The sequence below is a fragment of the Tauraco erythrolophus genome, chromosome 2, assembly GCF_009769465.1.
Source record: "Tauraco erythrolophus isolate bTauEry1 chromosome 2, bTauEry1.pri, whole genome shotgun sequence".
Classification (NCBI taxonomy): Eukaryota; Metazoa; Chordata; class Aves; order Musophagiformes; family Musophagidae; genus Tauraco; species Tauraco erythrolophus.
In genome coordinates this window covers 81,634,211-81,652,484 of record NC_141466.1, presented here as the reverse complement: position 1 = coordinate 81,652,484, position 18,274 = coordinate 81,634,211, and the positions used below count along the sequence as shown (strand labels likewise).

At 38.0% G+C, this 18,274-nt stretch overlaps 1 protein-coding gene across 1 annotated transcript in view; it reads left to right on the top strand.

The window, feature by feature from the left end:
* PDE10A (phosphodiesterase 10A) overlaps nucleotides 1-18,274 on the top strand; it is a 194,358-nt gene that overhangs the window by 79,693 nt on the left and 96,391 nt on the right. The window contains exon 2 of the mRNA XM_086626871.1: nucleotides 4,001-4,129. Within this exon, the coding sequence (XP_086482997.1) occupies nucleotides 4,001-4,129 (129 nt within the window). The remainder of the gene's footprint in view (nucleotides 1-4,000; nucleotides 4,130-18,274) is intronic.

Below are 18,274 nucleotides of genomic sequence, written 5' to 3'. Positions count from 1 at the left end.
TGTGTGTCCTTTTGCGTGACTTTTTTATTACTATTTTCATTGTTTAATTACAATTCCAGAATAAATAGTTAATGCCTACATAAAACATGGCAATAGCAAGTTGTGCCAGAAAGATAGCAGCACTGAAATGCAGGTTCATAATTTTAAAATAAGAATACAAGAGAGAAAGATTGTTTGGGGAGGGGGGTGTGTGTGTTTAATTAAACAGGATATATGTACGAATCAGGAAAGCAAACTCCAATGTCAAAATGGAATGAATGGACATTCAACCCAAATGCCAGATTCTTCCTTTAATTCCCAGAGGCATTAGGGTTGTTGCAGTCTTTCTGCGCTTTCTGGCCAGCTGCATGCTGGGCTGTTGGCCAGAGTTCAACCCTCCCGAGTGATGGTCCCTCTTCATAACTGCCACAGCTCTGTCAAAGGACAGATAAGTTCCAGATACAAGAGGCAGTGCTTTCTGGGGATGCGTGAAAAGAAGTGAGGGGAGCTTTTGTTTGGGCTAGTTGTGAGAAAGCGTATAGACCAACACAGTTATGAATGTGTGCACTACTACCTTTGCCTTTATTAGGCACTCTTGTGTTCCACACAAGTGTTGACGAGCAAGAATGAGAGAAGACCTGACATCAGGAGGTGGTGGGAAGCTCCCTGTTGTGTAGATTGCCCTGTGGAAGTAGTAGACATAGGCTACTTTTCTCTACTAGTCTACGAGTCCAATAGTAGTAAAGGGAGAAGAAAGAAGTAGTGGAGAAATATTTCTAATGTGAATGGATGTAGAAAAGCTTATTCCCCAAAATACTTAAGACCAATACATTATTAACAGAAAAACTAATAACCAACATTGGCTTGAGTTTTTTTTTTGTTTGTTTCTAATCCTGTAAATGATACCTGATTGACGTGATAAACTTTTGGTTCCTGAGTTTATGTGTAAGTATTTCTGTCCTGTTTATTCAATGGTTATTATTCAACACCTCTGAATTCTTGAATATTTTTTTTTACGTATTTCAGAATTAAAAGATTACAACACTTCAATAGAGAGATTGATTATATTTTATAAAAAATATATGTACTTGAAGTATTCCAGAACATGTGAATGTTCAAGGGAGCAAGTGTGTCCATCATTGAACCTCTGCATATTCTTATGTAAAAATCTTATTCTTGTGTACATTGCACAATGTCGAAGGCTTTATATATGCCATAAAATAATTGTTTATGCGCAGCTGTAAAACGCTCTTATGTTCAAACTTCTTTATAACACTCTTTTGCCTTAATGTACATAAACCACAAAACGTTTAAGCTTCTTCTAAAAGGCTACTACTTTCTATTAATGTTACATTTTCTTAATGTTATATTGAAGTTACAATATGCTCTTTCTGGTTTTCAGTGTGGGTTTTGGGTGTATGGCTGTAGCATGTATTTTTTGACACAGTGGACTAACAATTAGGAAGTCTGCTTTAATCTATGTAGAAAATAGGTTTAAGTCACTCCTTTTTAACTCTCCAAATGTAGTTGTAAATCCTGTTCTGCTTGCTGCCATACACTAATCTGACGTTGAAAAAGCACATCTGTGCAGATGCCTTTAGTGAAATAAAGGAGGGTAATTTAAAGACTGTTGTAGGATTTCTTATATCAGCTCCATGAATCAATTTTCCGTATAAGGTTAAAGCAGAGTTTTCACCCTCAGGTTACTGAAATTGCAGGATGTCTGGAATAGATATTAAACTCATGACATGTAGACTGAAGTCTTATTTGAAATGTTTTACCTATTTTTGATGTGTGTATTACAAAAAAGAAACCATAAAGGTTTGAGTCAAGGAAGCATTTCCATTGAAGTCAAGGAATTCAAACTGCACACATAGGAAAGTTAAGGTTATTGTCACTGAAAACAGGCATCAACCCTTGCAAAATTTCAGTTGCTAATTTTACAAACTTTTCAGTTCCTAGTTTATTGTTAGAAGAAAAAGTGTTTGTTTGCAGTCTAAAGACAACCTGGAAGTAGCAGGTGATGAACCTATATTGACCATTTTTTATCTAGAACTAAAAAGACAGATAACTTTTGATGATTTTCTTATGGTTAACTCTGGTAAATCTTCAAAATGGTGAAGTCTTTATGAATTATTCTCCAAACACATGTGTTCTTTTCAAATTCTATTACTATTAAATTAGAAAGACACGCTTTTTCAAGGTATTAAGTTTTTCTTAGTTGAGCAAATTTCAAAATTATATTAATTATTTTAATTTTTTCAGTATGTGAGGCAAAACCTGTATTGACTGAAAAATCTTTTTATTTGCGTGGCAAATTTACTTCTTCATAGATGCTTTATGATCTAAATTTACAAACTATCACCTCAGGTTAAACAATTAAAGTAGTGGGGTTTTGTTTTTTTATTTTCCTCTCACTTGCTGATCATCTCCTGTTCTTACTGCTTTAGGAAGAACCTTTTCTTCTTTTCTAATGAAAATCAGATTGCTCACTTAGCTCTCTTAATTCAAGTTATCCAGATCTGGAGATTCTTGTCTGTAGGTGGGAATGTTGTTATTTGAGGCTATGATGTCCACTAGGAACTGCTGCCTATGTGAATTAAGAGAAAGGGTATTTTAAACCAGGTTTGGACTGGTGGGGGCTGATGTGGTGCAGTTGGTGTGGGGAGAGTGGCATGTGTGGTTTGTTCTGGTTTTGATTCCTGAAGGCTTTCATAGTATACCTTTGTAAGACATCTTAAAGGTTACAGTCATTAAATAGCATTTAAATTGCACTATAGCTTTTTTCAGCGTGTTGTGATGCAGTATGAAGCATAAAATAGAAAAATGGATCTTATTTTGTATCACGAATACTCTCCAAAAGAGGTCAGTGTTGTACAAAGGGGAGTTTCTTTTCAAGACCAGGTTGGATGAGGCTTTGGGCAACCTGGTGTAGTGGAGGATTTCCCTGCCCATGGCAGGGGGGTTGGAACTAGATGATCTTTGAGGTCCCTTCCAACTCTAACCATTCTATGATTCTATGAACCTAGGCTGTTCTCTGTGCAGAATTTGCAGTTACATTCTAAATACACACAGCGCAAGAGGAGAAGTCCTATTTAGAGCCATTGTAGCAGTTGTTACTCCTCTTCCCCTCAGATCTGATTAAGGCTTTTGTACTCGGGGTGCATGCTCCCTTTGTGGCTGCCTGGAGTTCAGTCCCTTGGGACTGGTGCGCTTCTTACCTGCTCTACCTTGGAAAGCCTCAGCTAACTTGGATTCACATCCCTGCGGCCAGTGGTTTTGTTCGGGAGATTTGTGAAGAGTATGATCGGATTGTAATTTTATGAATTTGAAATTTATTTATGATTTTTTCAGGCATCTGAGATTCTGAATTTTGCTTATTTTTCTGAAATGTGTACTGGAGTTTTCTATTTGTTGCAGATATTGTAAAGGACTTTTATCTACAATTGCTTTAGTTTTGGTAAATGAATTACTAAGGCATTGGAAACATGCAGGTGAAAGCACTTTACATTTCTAAAGTTACTTAAGTAACTCCAGTATTTAAAAATTGTGCTTGATTTTTGGCATTGCATAATAGTTTTTGTTGCTTTTGCTGCTGCTTGCAGTGAGAATGCTGAATTTGATGCTGTATGAGAAATACTAGTTTACTTTTTTCTGTCTTCTTCCACCTAGTTTCTTTATCAATATATCATCTGGCATATCGTGGAAATAAGTAATTTTAGGGTCATAATCATAGTCATAAATTCTTCCTGGCCATTTCTCCCAGGTAATGTTTGTGTGTACTCCTGTAAGGGACTTCTAGTACACAGTATCTTGCAAGGATATGCTTTTCTTCTACTGTTTTCTATATGATAGCTCATTTTTTTGACTGGATATTGTTCTGTGTGGGAGGAGACAATTTAAATAGGCATGTATTCATTCAGTGTGTTAAAAGAATATTGATTGTTGCTGGCATCTAGGTATTGTTTCATATGAGGAATTTCATACTAATAATGTAATCAATTAATGTTCTCTCTTTCAGGTTTAACAGATGAAAAAGTGAAGGCCTATCTTTCTCTTCACCCCCAGGTACTGGATGAGTTTGTGTCAGAAAGTGTAAGTGCGGAAACTGTGGAAAAATGGCTAAAAAGGAAAAATAACAGACAGGAAGGTAAGTCCTTTTTACTTGTGATTAATATTTAGCTTTGAACAGCTCAGGTCTTATTTTCAGATTTAAAAAGGAAACCTAGCTTTGGCAAAACTTGACTGTTGTAATTTTTATGTCTCAGTTCCACCATTTTTTGAAAGCCAAAAGAAGTTAACAGGTTTTTTTTTTAATATTTTCAGCTTTTTGGCATTTCTGCCAGCACTGCAGGATGGCTATTGTTGTAATCCACAAGTGCAATCAGAAAAAAAGTGTTATGAATTAAGTGAATAAGTCACGACAATGGTTTATGTAGACAGAAGAGGAAAAAATACTTTGATGTTACTATAAACAAATACTAGTTATTTTAAATAACTATGTTCCTGCAAAAAGGACAATTTTCTCTAAGGTGCTTGAAATCACTGTAAGAAATCATTGCTTGTTTGAAATACAGTTTATAGTCTGAGTCAAGGATGTTGATGCTAAAATTGAATGAATGCTTAGGGTAACATTTCAGCTTCAAGAATCTTATATTGCTAAGTGGAATTTATTACCAGTTGCTCAAAGTTTCCCTTTTTTTTGGGAGGGGACCTGAAAATACATTTCTGTGAAAGCCGTCGTAAAATTTTTTGAGCCAACTACAAAAGCAAAGTAACTGCTGACCATTGTCTTAGTGAAGTTTTAACAGGATAGCTGCAACAGTGTGATTTGTCCATTGTTTTCCTAAACTTTAAAACTTCTGTTTTATGGCTAACTCTCCTCAAACTCTTGAATTAAAAACGTCAAACAATAGTTGTGCTATCATTGGCATTCAGCTGTTATCATCAAGTGAGTCTTTCTGCCTTCACTGCTACTTCCCTTTTACAGACAGTGATCTTTAGGGTGTCCATATTTATTACACTAAAGGCAGTTATGCAGATGTGGCTTTATTAGTGTTGGATTTTTAAATGAGAATAAGCAGAACCAGATTTAAAACTACACTTGCCAAGTCAAAAAGAATAATTTGAATGCATTTTGTTTATTGAGTGAAACAGAAACTGATTAGCTTTATCTGTGATTTTCTTCTAGAAAGATAAAAGCTTTAGCCATATAAAATGTCTCTGATAACAAAATATCTTAATTTGTCAGAATGTAACATTTTTAGGAAAGAAACTTGCTAGATGATTTACTTAGTTCACTTTAGGTACATACAAATCCTACTGCCCGAGTAATGGGGGCAGTGAGAAAACAGGAGGAGAAGATGGAACTGATTCTTTTGCTGTCAGCATGGATCTGTGGTGACTTAAAATGAATATGTAGTCACCTTACATCAATAGGGGTATAATTTTTCCTCTGGCCCTCTTGCTTTAGTGTAGTCTACTATAACGAATGTTCACATCATGTAATGTGATACAGACAGAAAAATAAGGTTTGTTTTTATTAGAAAGTTGCCAGGCAGGCGAAATGCTGTTTTGAGACCTTTGGCTTAGTGTCTGTACTCTTATACATTGGTGACGCAGAACAGTCATTAACCTATATGCAGAAATTGTGTCCTGCCTGATCTACAGGCATCCAGCTGTGCGTGCTCTTCAGCCAGAAGTCAATGGGCCTGCAGCCAGGGTAGTTTGTCTGAATTTCATTAGCATGAACATAAACTGAAATGTCTGATTTGGACTTAAATGAACCAAAATTTATCTGTGACAGAGATTCACTGAATTAGTTGCTTTAGATTTATTGTTTTTAAAACACAAAATATTAAAAGAGGAGATAAACAGTAAATACTGAAGTGTTTAAGGTATAACTACATCTTAAAATATCATGAGTTGTGTCATCAGTGTGTACTGGATAGATCTTGTGTCTATCACAGTAAATGTTAGATTGAAAGTCGCTCTTGACAGGTTGATGGTGATCTACTTGGGATTATAAGAATATTTTAATTTTATTTATTTTTTTGTGTGTGTGTATTGGAGAAAGCCTGCAGAGGTAGCACTGAGAGGGAATGCTGTTCACAGTGATATTTGGGTATTCAATGCAACTTTTTGTATCCTGACTATTATCTACCAATAAAATACATGCTCAAAACACACCCAGACCTTGTATTATTGCACACAGCATTTCTAAACAAGTCTATTTGTAATAAGCTAACACTTGAGTTTTAATTTTTTTATATCCAGATCATTGCTGAGTTAGGCAGGACTGTGAATGAACTGGAGTGCAAACTGGACTGCTTCTCATGCAAAGTATTTTTGATTGGTTTTTGCAAGCAATATTTAACCAAGGAAGAGAGTGTCTTTAATAAAGAAACTGAATAGGTATTCTGGAGTTCATTTTAACCCTTCTTCAAAGTTGTTTACATATTAACTATGGAAGAAACTTGTTTACAGATTAAGCCTATTACTTGTAGTCTGAGGTCTGATCTGTACTTTATACATTATAGCCTCATGGGACGTTTTATGAAGTTTATAGATCAGAAAAACATCTTCATGTAGACACAGTAAAAAGTGCCTTTACTCATATATTTAATCTTACTTGAGGTGCTGTTTAAGTTATACCAATAAGATGCGTGTTCTTGCTTTAAAAATTCATTGGAATCATAGAATGGTTAGGGTTGGAAGGGACCTCAAAGATCATCTAGTTCCAACCCCCCTGCCATGGGCAGGGACACCTTCCACTACACCAGGTTGCCCAAAGCGTCATCCAACCTGGCCTTGAACACTTCCAGGGATGGGGCATCTACAACTTCTCTGTGCAACTCAACCTGTTCCAGTGCCTCACCACCCTCTGAGTGAAAAATTTCTTCTTTCTATCTAATCTAAATCTGCCCTCTTTCAGTTTCAAGCCATTGCCCCTTGTCCTATCACTACACACCCTTGTAAAAAGTCCCTCTCCAGCTTTTCTGTAGGCCCCCTTCAAGTACTGGAAGGCTGCAATAAGATCACCCTGGAGCCTTCTCTTCTCCAGGCTGAACAGCCCCAACTCTCTCAGCCTGTCTTCATAGGAGAGGTGCTCCAGCCCTCGGATCATCTTCGTGGCCCTCGTCTGGACCCACTCCAGCAGCTCCATGTCCTTCTTGTGTTGGGGACCCCAGAGCTGAACGCAGTATATTAAAATTACATCTTCATAGAAGGAGATTTTCTCGATGGACTTTAAGAGTTAATCTGCCTGAGGGAGATCTCTTCTTTTCTAGATATAATACTCACAGAACTCACAAGATATCTTCCATATCATTCAAGTAAAAGTAACAGATTGCAGCAAGAGCTGTAAGATTATGGAAGTTTTAGGCTCTGCTGGATAGATCTTCAACTCCCAACAAATTTCTCAGAAAAACATTTAAAACTCCATCCTTAATTATATTATCTGAAGCTTCAGTGCCAGAACAATAATAGGCTAAAGCACATTGATTATAAGCCTGATGCCTATCTTTTACACTGCTGATACTGAATTTGACAGGTGTTTCCTAATTTTTTAATGGCATTTATGTATAAGAAGAAAGGACAAACTGTACTGACACAGAATTTCTATATGGAAAGCCGTCTATATCACCTCTTGCTCTGCGGGAGCAAAGTTATCACTTCCCTAAGGGGGTGGCTCTCATGTTCATCAAAGTGCGTGATCATATGCTTAATTGCTGTTGAATCTGGACACATCAACAACAGTTTTATACATTATTTTCTTCCAGCAATACTTGCCAAAACCATGTAAAGCTATATATAATGGGAACTTAAGGTGCTTTGCTACCATATAGATGCTGTTATTAAGTAATTCCTAAATACAATAAAAAAATAAATGGAAAATTGCATATAGAATAGTACATTCAGTACACAATATGACCGTGATTATACACCGTCAGAAGTTACTGTCTGTTAAGTACAGTGGACTTACTGTGTTTACAGGAATCCAAAATTTCATAATTGACCTGTTTAATAAAAAAACAAAACAAACCCAAAGTGAAGAAATTAGAAAATTCATTACTTAATATAATGTTAGTGTGATATTGCTGAAAGGTTTATTTAGAATGTATAATCCTCAAGAAGATATCACATAACTTTTCCTGGACTTTGAAAAACATTGGGATTGATTGTCTTAGGGTAAGTCTAAGGTACTGCCATCCTAATAGTAATATTTCAATTTACAGACTTTATAATGTAATACTGTGCTGTAACCTGCTGTACATTCAAGCAAGAAGAGAATGTATTTTATGTGACCAAAATATTTAACATTTTCTGATATTTCCTTACATGAATTGTCTAAACAGAAACATGAAATTATTTTTTAAGTAATTTTACATGTATTCTTTTATAGACTGTTGATTTTTCTTGTGCTTTCCTGTATCCATTAATTTCCTGTCAGTGTTAAATAAGTGCTATTTGATACTCTGTTGCTAATATGATGCAAATGATTAAATGAGTGTATTTGGTTGTTTGAGTGGAAGGACATTTGTGAACATTCAAAGTACTTTTTCTTCTTTTTTTATTTACCATTACACAATAAATCAGAGTGTATTCATCGCTACTTTTATGTAATTACTGTAAGCAGTCTGGCTGACTGCAGTATAAAATGTAGTTCTTCATTAGTCATTTAATTGCATGATTTTTCTCATGGCGTCTCATTCTTTTGTTGTTTCTTGTGAAGCAAATATGAGAACTGTGTCTGGGTTCAGAATTCAAATTAAGCCTTGATTATGTCCCTTTTTTAGTTAAGCCATTTAGCTTTTCACCCTTTTCACCTTGCATCCTACTACATGCCCTAGAAGTGGGCAAAGATGGAAATCATATTTGATGCAGTGGATGGCTTTGTTTGGCAGAGGACTGGAAGCAGTCATCTCTGGATACACTCATTCTAATCATTTGGAAAATCACTGTAGCTTCCTTTTGGCATGAAATTGAGTAGACTTCACAAGGAAAGACATCTGCATAAAATCCCTCACCCACATGTTCTTTTAGATCTTCCCAATATGATTTTGTGTGTGTTTGTGTGTGGGTATATATATATGCTTTAGCAATACCTATGATAGCTTTCAGTGAGCTAATTGAACATAGAAAGGATAGAGTTCTGTGAAGGTTACCTAAACACATTTATTTTTCCTACTTTATAGTCTATGCTGAGCTGAAGGTTTTGGTGACTGAAATGGTTATGGTGCTTAAGCTAGTTTGCTTAAGCCTGGTCTTTAGATAAAAAGTCTTTTTTAATTTTTAGTCTTCTTTTTTTCTGTCCTAGAGAAGAGATTGGAGAAATAGGATCTGTGCAAAAGACTTCATCATGCCCAGAATTTGAGACTGTATCTAGAGAGAGAATTTGTTTACTAGTCCTTTAAGGCTAATATTAAAAGAAAAAAATGTTCTAAGCTGCATCATTAAAATGTGAAAAAAACAGTTCTGTGATCTAAAATAGACTGAAAATTGTTTACTTCTGCTGCTGCAGTTTCAGATACTACAATATCAGCATCATGTGCTTAAAAGTTGGCTGCAGTCCTGTGAGAGAGAAGGTAGTGAGTTTTGGACAGATGTTGGTTCCTGGCTCTGTTTAGGGAGCAAGTCTGTAGTTGGGTATTTATTGTTAAGCAATATTGAAGTACACATTTCTACAATAGATCATAGTTTTTCCTTTATTTGCTCTTTTAAATAGGTAATTAATTCCTGGTTTTAAATGATGCTGTGTAGAGGAATGTTATTTGCATTTTGGTTAAGGTTGTTAAATGTGTGAAAGGATGACTGACATGCATTTCCATAAGCAGAGATAGAATATATGGAAAGACAAATGTAAGCAGGAAGACTGTTTGTATGCAAAAGTTATGCCAGCTTGCTGCCAGAATTAAAAACAAAAACAAAACCAAAACCAGCCTATACTTGATTTGTTAATTTTTGAGTACTGTCCATCTCCACACTACCTAATCTGAAATACCTGTTCTATAGCGTAGGGTAGTAATTGTAGTACTGTAGATGAAGGATACTCAGAAACTGGAGACTATCGCAGTTGTGGTACTCCTCAGCTTGCTACAATTCTGACATGTTCCCAACCGAGGCAAGAGGAACTGATATGGCAGCATGTTAACGACCTTCTTGATTTATAATTAGGCTGTCTTAATATTTCATTGATGCTGCAGACATCATTCTGATGCAGCCCTGCTGTGCTTGCATTTGTGATATCCAAGGAGGCAACAAGTACTTGCCAAAAAGCAGGAGTGAATGTGGTAATGATTTAGGTGATGCTTCACTTTCACTGTTGACACCATAGTTGCATCTCTTAGTGCTTCTTATTACCAAACCCACTATTTACATGTTTTGATACCTTTCTTGGAATTTTTTTCTTGGAGTGAGACAGAAAAGATGAATCATAGAATCATAGAATGGTTAGGGTTGGAAGGGACCTCAAAGATCATCTAGTTCCAACCCCCCTGCCATGGGCAGGGAAATCCTCCACTACACCAGGTTGCCCAAAGCCTCATCCAACCTGGCCTTGAAATCCTTCAGTCCCATTCTCCTCAGTACAAACGGCATAGTTACTTGCCCTGTTCTTACTCTTCTCTTAGTGTCTGCTAATGGCCAGTTGGAGACAAGATGTTGGACTAGGTAGTCTTGTTGGTCTGAACCTATGTAACTGTTACGATGCTGACAGGTGCTACTTTTCTGGCATAATATCCAGGCTGATAAATGTTGTCTTCACTATGAATGTTTTTCTCAGAGAAGAGGCAATAATATGTGGGGACTTGACTTGACATAGACCCTGTTCCTGCATGTATTTGGTTTAGTACTTCCGCAGAGATAAAACTGATCGTTAGACGTTTTTATGGAGTAGTTTACAGGTTGCCATTTTTCATGTGTCTAGAAAGTTTATGTAAGTGTATCAGTATATCAGAGGCAGACAGGTGAAGTGATGGCACTTCCCAGAGCTGTGGTAGAGCTCTTCATGGGAATGCCGTTTTAGTCCAGATGATGAAGATGACATATATCCATCACAGATACAGAATAGTTTTGGAGCTGATTTCTGGGGAGATAGATTGTTGTATTGTGCCATTGCTTTTAAAAATTATTTTCTCACTGCATAATTTCCTGAAACAGTCAGTATAATTGTCCAAGGTGAAATTGTTTCTTTCCTGTGTGTCCAGTTCAATGTGTTTTTTATTGTTTTCCCTGAATTAATCAGAAGAGAGCCAGCTTGGAAGTGGGTTCACTTAGGCTGTGAAAATATTAAGGAGGAGTTAGTGGAAAAATTTCAATCTGTTGTGTTGTCAAGATGTTCCTTTGGGCAGAAAAAATGGTTAGTGGAAAGGATATATGGGTCAAATAGATCAGGAATTGGTTTTATGTACATCTTTGTAGGCAACATGGACAGTGGGATCGAGTGCACCCACAGCAAGCTTGCTGACGACACCAAGCTGTGTGGTGTGGTTGATGTGCTGGAGGGAAGGGATGCCATCCAGAGGGACTGTGACAGGCTGGAGAGGTGGGCCTGTGCAAACCTCATGAAGTTCAGTAAGGCCAACTGCAAGGTTCTTGCATGTCGGTTGGGGCAATCCCAAGCATAAGTACTGGCTGGGCAGAGAATGGACTGAGAGCAGCCCTGAGGAGAAGGACTTGGGGGTGTTGGTTGATGAGAAACTCCACATAAGCCGGCAATGTGTGCTGGCAGCCCAGAAAGCCAACCGTATCTTGGGCTGCATCAAAAGAAGCGTGGCCAGCAGGTTGAGGGAGGTGATTCTGCCCCTCTACTCTGCTCTCGTGAGACCCCACCTGGAATACTGCGTTCAGCTCTGGGACCCTCAACATAAGAGGGACATGGAGCTGCTGGAGCAGGTCCAGAGGAGGGCCACGAAGATGATCCGAGGGCTGGAGCACCTCTGCTATGAAGACAGACTGAGAGAGTTGGGGCTGTTCAGCCTGAAGAAGAGAAGGCTCTGGAGTGATCTTGTTGCAGCTTTCCAGTATTAAAGGGGGCCTACAGGAAAGCTGGAAAGGGACTTTTTACAAGGGTATATAGTGATAAGACAAGGGACAATGGCTTTAAACTGAAAGAGGGCAGATTTCAATTACATCTAAGGACGAAATTGTTCACCATGAGAGTGGTGAGGCACTGGAACAGGTTGCCCAGAGAAGTTGTGGATGCCTCATCCCTGGAAGTGTTCAAGGCCAGGTTGGATGAGGCTTTGGGCAACCTGGTGTAGTGGAAGGTGTCCCTGCCTATGGCAGGGGGGTTGGAACTAGATGATCTTTGAGGTCCCTTCCAACCCTAACCATTCTATGATAGTACAGAAGTATTTAGTGGTGGCCTCTTGGTAGACAATGCTGAGCTCTTGAGGGGTGATGATGTTGTTTGTTCAGTATGTGTCTTGATGTTGAAGTTATCAATCAGTTACTGATTTTATTCCTTGTGGTTTGAATGACTATCACTAGCAAGCTCCAAATAACTGCAAAACTAATCCTAGTACCTTAGTTGAATATGTTTCTAGATTGTTTTCTTCTAATTTGCTGAAGTATGTGAGAGTTTATTGTCTGAAAAATGTCTTTTTGAGTGATTCAGGTGAAGGAGGTGATTTTTCTTTTTTTTTTTTTTTTTTTCTGGAGCTTTCCTGCATATTTAGAATTATCTAGCTGGCCAGAGGTTTGCAGACAGTAATCCTTTAATGATGAGATGTTTTGCCTTAGGAAGTAGACATCACTGCCTAGTCCGAGTTCCCTCTTGAACTAATTATGTTAATCACATGATATCTAGAGCAATTATTCTCAACATGTACTTAAACTGATGATTATCGCATCTTTGTTAGGCTTGAATTAAGAGTTTTTACAGATTTTTTTTTCTGTCTACTCAAAAATACAGCTGCTCCTTTTTGTGAGCCTTGTTTCACTGAATCATTTTCTGCCTGTATCTTCTAGCTATGTTAGAAAGTAAGCAGACTGTGATTTTTGTCATTTCTCAATCTTTCAAGTAAATTAGGGCATGGAGCTTCTTTTAGTATCTTACTAAGAAAAAAGTTTCACAGTTTTCTTATTGTTTCTCATCAGTTTACATTCTGAAACGTTCCAGATTATCAATGTCTTCTATAAAGTGTGGGCAGTGTAAGAGAGATGGTATTGCAATAATGGGTTCATTAGTGTTATATGTAAAATCATTTCTCTCCTACACGAGACAGTACTCCCTAATGTCTTGCTCTGCTCCTCTTTGTTTTCAGATTGTTTCTCTCCTGTACACAGCATCTTTCATTTTAGAGTAAAAATCAAGCAACTAAAAGCAAAAAACCCTCTTGCTAATTGATGGAGAAGCTCCATTCTGATCACATGTATGGAGGCTGAATACCCAAGTAGCCAACACTTTTGAATAATGATTATTTATGACAATGTAAGCTAACCTGTGTTACCTGCATTAAAATGGAGTAGGAACATTCCCATGGTATGTAAACTGAGAAAATAATAAATAAGAACAAGGGAATAGTCATTAACTTTTATGGGACAGTAGCTTTTAAACCCAAATATAAAGGTATTAACTTGGGAAATGTTGGCTAGACATCACTTGTAATCAAACTTTGACCAATAAAGATAAAAAGATAAAATATAAAATAATGAGACTTGCATCTTTGGTGAAAAGACAGTATGTGATCATACAGTTTAATAGTCTGTTACACTACATGCGCGCAAACGATGAGTAACGTATTTATTCATCGATGTTCTGTGTGCCAGTAGTGAAAACTCAATTCAGCAAAGATCTTGATAGCTTGTCCATTTATAATATACGTGTAAAAATTCAGCCATCTCTTTTATCTCCCAGGAAGCACAGGAAGCCCTGAGTATGAGTGAGAATTCATCTTTTACTGTGGAGATGGCTAGTTGGATATAAACGATAACGCCATACTCTGTAAATGGATGATTTTATGTTTCTGTGGGTCTTAACCTCATATTGGCTATTAGTGAAGATTTTCAGCAGAAAGTTTACTTCTGAAACAGCTTTGTTTTCTTAAGACTTTGAGTTCAGATTGTAAAGACAGATAAGTAAAGTACAGACGTCAGGCTATTCATAGTATGGGCTTCATGAACACTACCAATTTTTCAGTGTGACATCCTATAGTGATTTAGCTAATGATGATGGTAATTCATTTCCTTTATCCTTCAAAGTATCTATGATTAGATAGAGTTTTAGACTAGTTGTCATGTGCTTGTCTATCAGAGATAGTGTAGGTGATTGAAAGAGCGTGCATTTCACAGTGAGTCATAGATACTCAACTTTATTTGTTCTTGTGGTCATTGGTAGGTCAAGTGCTTTGAAGAGGTAGCTTTGTCCAAAAATGACTTCTTCGTGCTATGCATAGTGAAATAAATCCTGGCAATTAACTTTCAACTGGGCTTATAATGAACTATTTTTTTTTTTTTCATGTTTTATGAATTCATGTTAAATTACATTCCCACTTCGTTCAGCAAGAGGAAGGCCTAAGCATTCATTCTCATTGGTTTACTGCTGTACATTCCCTAATTTATTGCATCAGGTAATGATACTTGTTTAAGTATGTTATAGGAGGGAGATGTATATTGCATATAAATGAACATTACTGCCTCTGTTTAGCTGCCATAGAGTTTTGTTGAAGGAAGACTTAAGTCACAAATATTACTCAAGTATTTTGAAGACGTTTTTCAACATATAGATGGAAATCATGTCGTTCAAAACCTGTATTCAAGTTTCAGGTAATAAAACCAAACAATCCAGCCAAAACCACAAAGTTTTGGGATGAGCTTACTTCAATGATATTCAAAGATACAGGTATTAGAGAAAAAATCCTTCTATAGATTACTAAGTTGCTAAAAGCTGGGAAGTAAACTATAGGAATACCTAGACAATTTTCACTACAGAGGTCATCAGTAGTCTGAGAGGGATTTTTATTTTCATAAGCTCTCTGGAAAAATGGGTACATACTAGGATGTTAAAGTTTCAGGCATACTGAAAATTAAAACCAGATGTATAGAGGCTCAAAAAATCTCATAAAGCTTAGTCATTGCAGAATAAAGTATCAGATAAAAATCAGTTTTGATTGATCTTTGCCTATGAGGCCAAGTTGCATGACACAAGTCATGTCTATAAGGCTAAACTACTTTTCCCTCCCTCCCAAATAGGACATTGCATCCAAACTACCTCCTGAAATGGTCCTGGACAGGTGCTAGTTCTCTCATCTGAGCCCAAAGGTTGTTTTGACAAAGTGCAAACTGGCAAGGTCCAAGCCATGCTGTGGGTGTAAACAGTTAATTAGGTGCTAGTTATGTTCAAGCCCAGTCTTCAGCCATATTTCCTCTGTTACTTTAGTCCTAGGCTGAATGAGCTAATGCAGCTCAAGGACTAATGCTGGGAATATAGTGGAAAAATCAGCCATTAGATCTTAGCAACAGATAGAGTTGGACCAAATACAACCGAACAGGGAAACATCATTAAGTCATTGTGGAAATTCGCAATTGAAGTTTGGATGCTCTGTGCAGGTGATGTCACCTTCTCAGGATATGCAGAAGAGCAAAGATGACCAGATGTGTAGAAGTCTATAATCTATATTTCTGAAAGTCTGAAAAACAAGCAAGAAAGGAAGTATTTTTTTTACATAGATCTTTTTGTTTTTCCAATATGCGACAAGCTAACAGTTCTATCAGCACAGCCGAGGGAGGCAGTGAACTGTTTGACTAGCAGCATGTGAGGACTGGAGGAAACACTTAGCCTGACTTTGTCAATAGAGAATGTACTTGGATAACAGCACACTGAGTTTAATTATGCTTAATTATTTTAATCAGTTAGACAATTTGAGTGAAATGAGTGACTATCGATTATGGAACAGGAGGAGATTTTAGATTGTAATCTCAGAGTCTGAGAAGGGTGAATCTTTTTTTTTTTTTCCCCGTGGAACACTTAAAGCTCAAGTGTAAGAAGGTTTGGGGGGAAATAATAATGGTTTATAAAACCAGTGTCAATAGTGTTGAATCAATAACAGGTAAAAATTTTATTTGAAGGACTTGTCTTCTTTAAGCATCAGGACTAAAGAACTAAAAAAGAATTAGTTGTTTAAAGAATAATCTTTTCTCACCAGTAATGTTGAGTTTCTGTTCTTTATAAATTCCATGAAGACATTTATGTCTATTGAACTAAATATGTGACATTTGAGGATGCTTATTCAGTATCCATAGATATCGTGCTCTTTTGTTAGGAGGCTTGTTGTTGTAGTGGAGTGAGGCTAGCAAGGTCTGAATTTTTTGCACTGGCTAGTGCATCTAGTTCAATTCAGCCACAAAAAGAACCCCACTCCTGATATACTATTACCTCTTTATAAAGCCTGCCTTGCTTGTTGTCTTTACGTTGTTACTATTTTTATGATGCTGCTACCAGAGGGGGATTTGTCATTCTGCAAAATACCTGAACTGTAGCAGAAGTTTTGTAATTATGACCGTCACAGTGAAGACAGTTGACTGATATACCTTTTTCATGACAAAAGAACTTAAGGGCACCCTGCAAAATGAATTGGCTACAGATTTGAAACAACAGGACGTCCCTTTTCACACAATCCATGCCTAAATTATGAACTCATTAGCATAAGATATTTTAGTTGTTAAAAATGTAAATGGGTTCAAAAAGTGATTAGACACATTCCAAGGAAGAAATACTTCATCAAGAGCTGTTACATACTATGATCCTGATGCAGCCTCCAGCTGAGAAAATTCATAAGCATCTGATTGCTCTGAGGACATACTGAAGTAAGTATACTCTGTGCATCCATAGTCTGTACTCTCTCTCCTTTTCATATAGCATAGTTTTTTCGTATTTTTTCCATAATGAGCTGTTACTAGCTATTGTCATAGACAATGAACTTGAGTAGATGGACTTCCAGTTTAGCAGAGTAAGGCCATTCTTCTCTATCATTACACTTCTGCTGCCTCTCTGGGATTTATATACCATCCATTGTTAGAATTGTTGAGTCAAGTTGTCTTACAATTTCTTTTTCAGCGTATTCAAATCTGTTAATGTTTTTATATTATAACACATTGTTTATGGATCTTTTCTGATAAGCTGCAAGAGGTCTTTTCAGTTGTAACACTAGGGTGTCTTTCAAACCCTTTGGAGACAGCACCTTATCCAGACTCATATTGCTTAGCTGCAGTACTGAGTGAAATTATTTTGTTATTTCTTCCGTCCTGCATGTGCTGGGTTTATGTGATGGGGTTTTGGTAGTAGGGAAGGGTCTGAAGAGCCCCTGTAAGAAGATGCATGAAGCTTCACTGGCTCCAAAAACCGATTGGATGTGCCTCTGGCCAGGGCTGAGCAAATCAGCGCCTCTGCGAATCCCATACTTAAGAAGGTGAAAAAGGAACCTAAGCCAGGTGGGACCTGCAGTGAAGAGAGGAGGGAGGCTGAGAGGAGCTGGCCTCCCCCACCCTGGCCTCCTGGGTGAGTGGCTGTCCGCACTGGACCACTGCCACTGGACTGGAGACTGCCACGGCAGCATGGCTTCGAGAGTTCCGAAGCGTCCTGTTCCCAGGGAGCCTGCTGAGCAGAGTTCCTTCTGCTGGGACTGCCAAGGTTCATCTGGCCCAGCATGGCTGCAGCAGAGAGACGACTGAGATATGAGAGAAATGGCTACGCAGACACCAAGGTCAGTGAAGATGGAGCAGGAGGAAGTGTGCCGGAGCTGAGATTCCCCTGCAGCCCGTGGTGAGACGGCAAGTGGCCCACTGCAGCCCATGGAGGTTAATGGTGGAGCAGAGATCTACCCACAGCCCCTGGGAGAGGACTCCACAGTGGAGTAGAGATGCCTGCGCCCAAGGGAGTTGATAGAGCATTGTCTCCGTGGGGAAGGACCTCACGCTGCTGGAGACTGACAGTGGAGTAGAGATGCAGCTGCAGTCCATGGGAAGGGACTCCATGCTGGAGCAAGTGGCTGTGCCCTAAGCAGCTGTGACTCCACAGGAAAAGCCCAAACTGGAGCAATCTGATGGGTAAAGATTGCATCCTGCGGCAAGGACTTATGTCAGAGAATCACAGAATGGTTGAGGTTGGAAGGGACCTCAAAGATCATCTAGTTCCAACCCCCCTGCCATGGGCAGGGAAATCCTCCACTACACCAGGTTGCCCAAAGCCTCATCCAACCTGGCCTTGAACACTTCCAGGGATGGGGCAGCTACAACTTCTCTGCGCAACTCAACCTGTTCCAGCGCCTCACCACCTTCTGAGTGAAAAATTTCT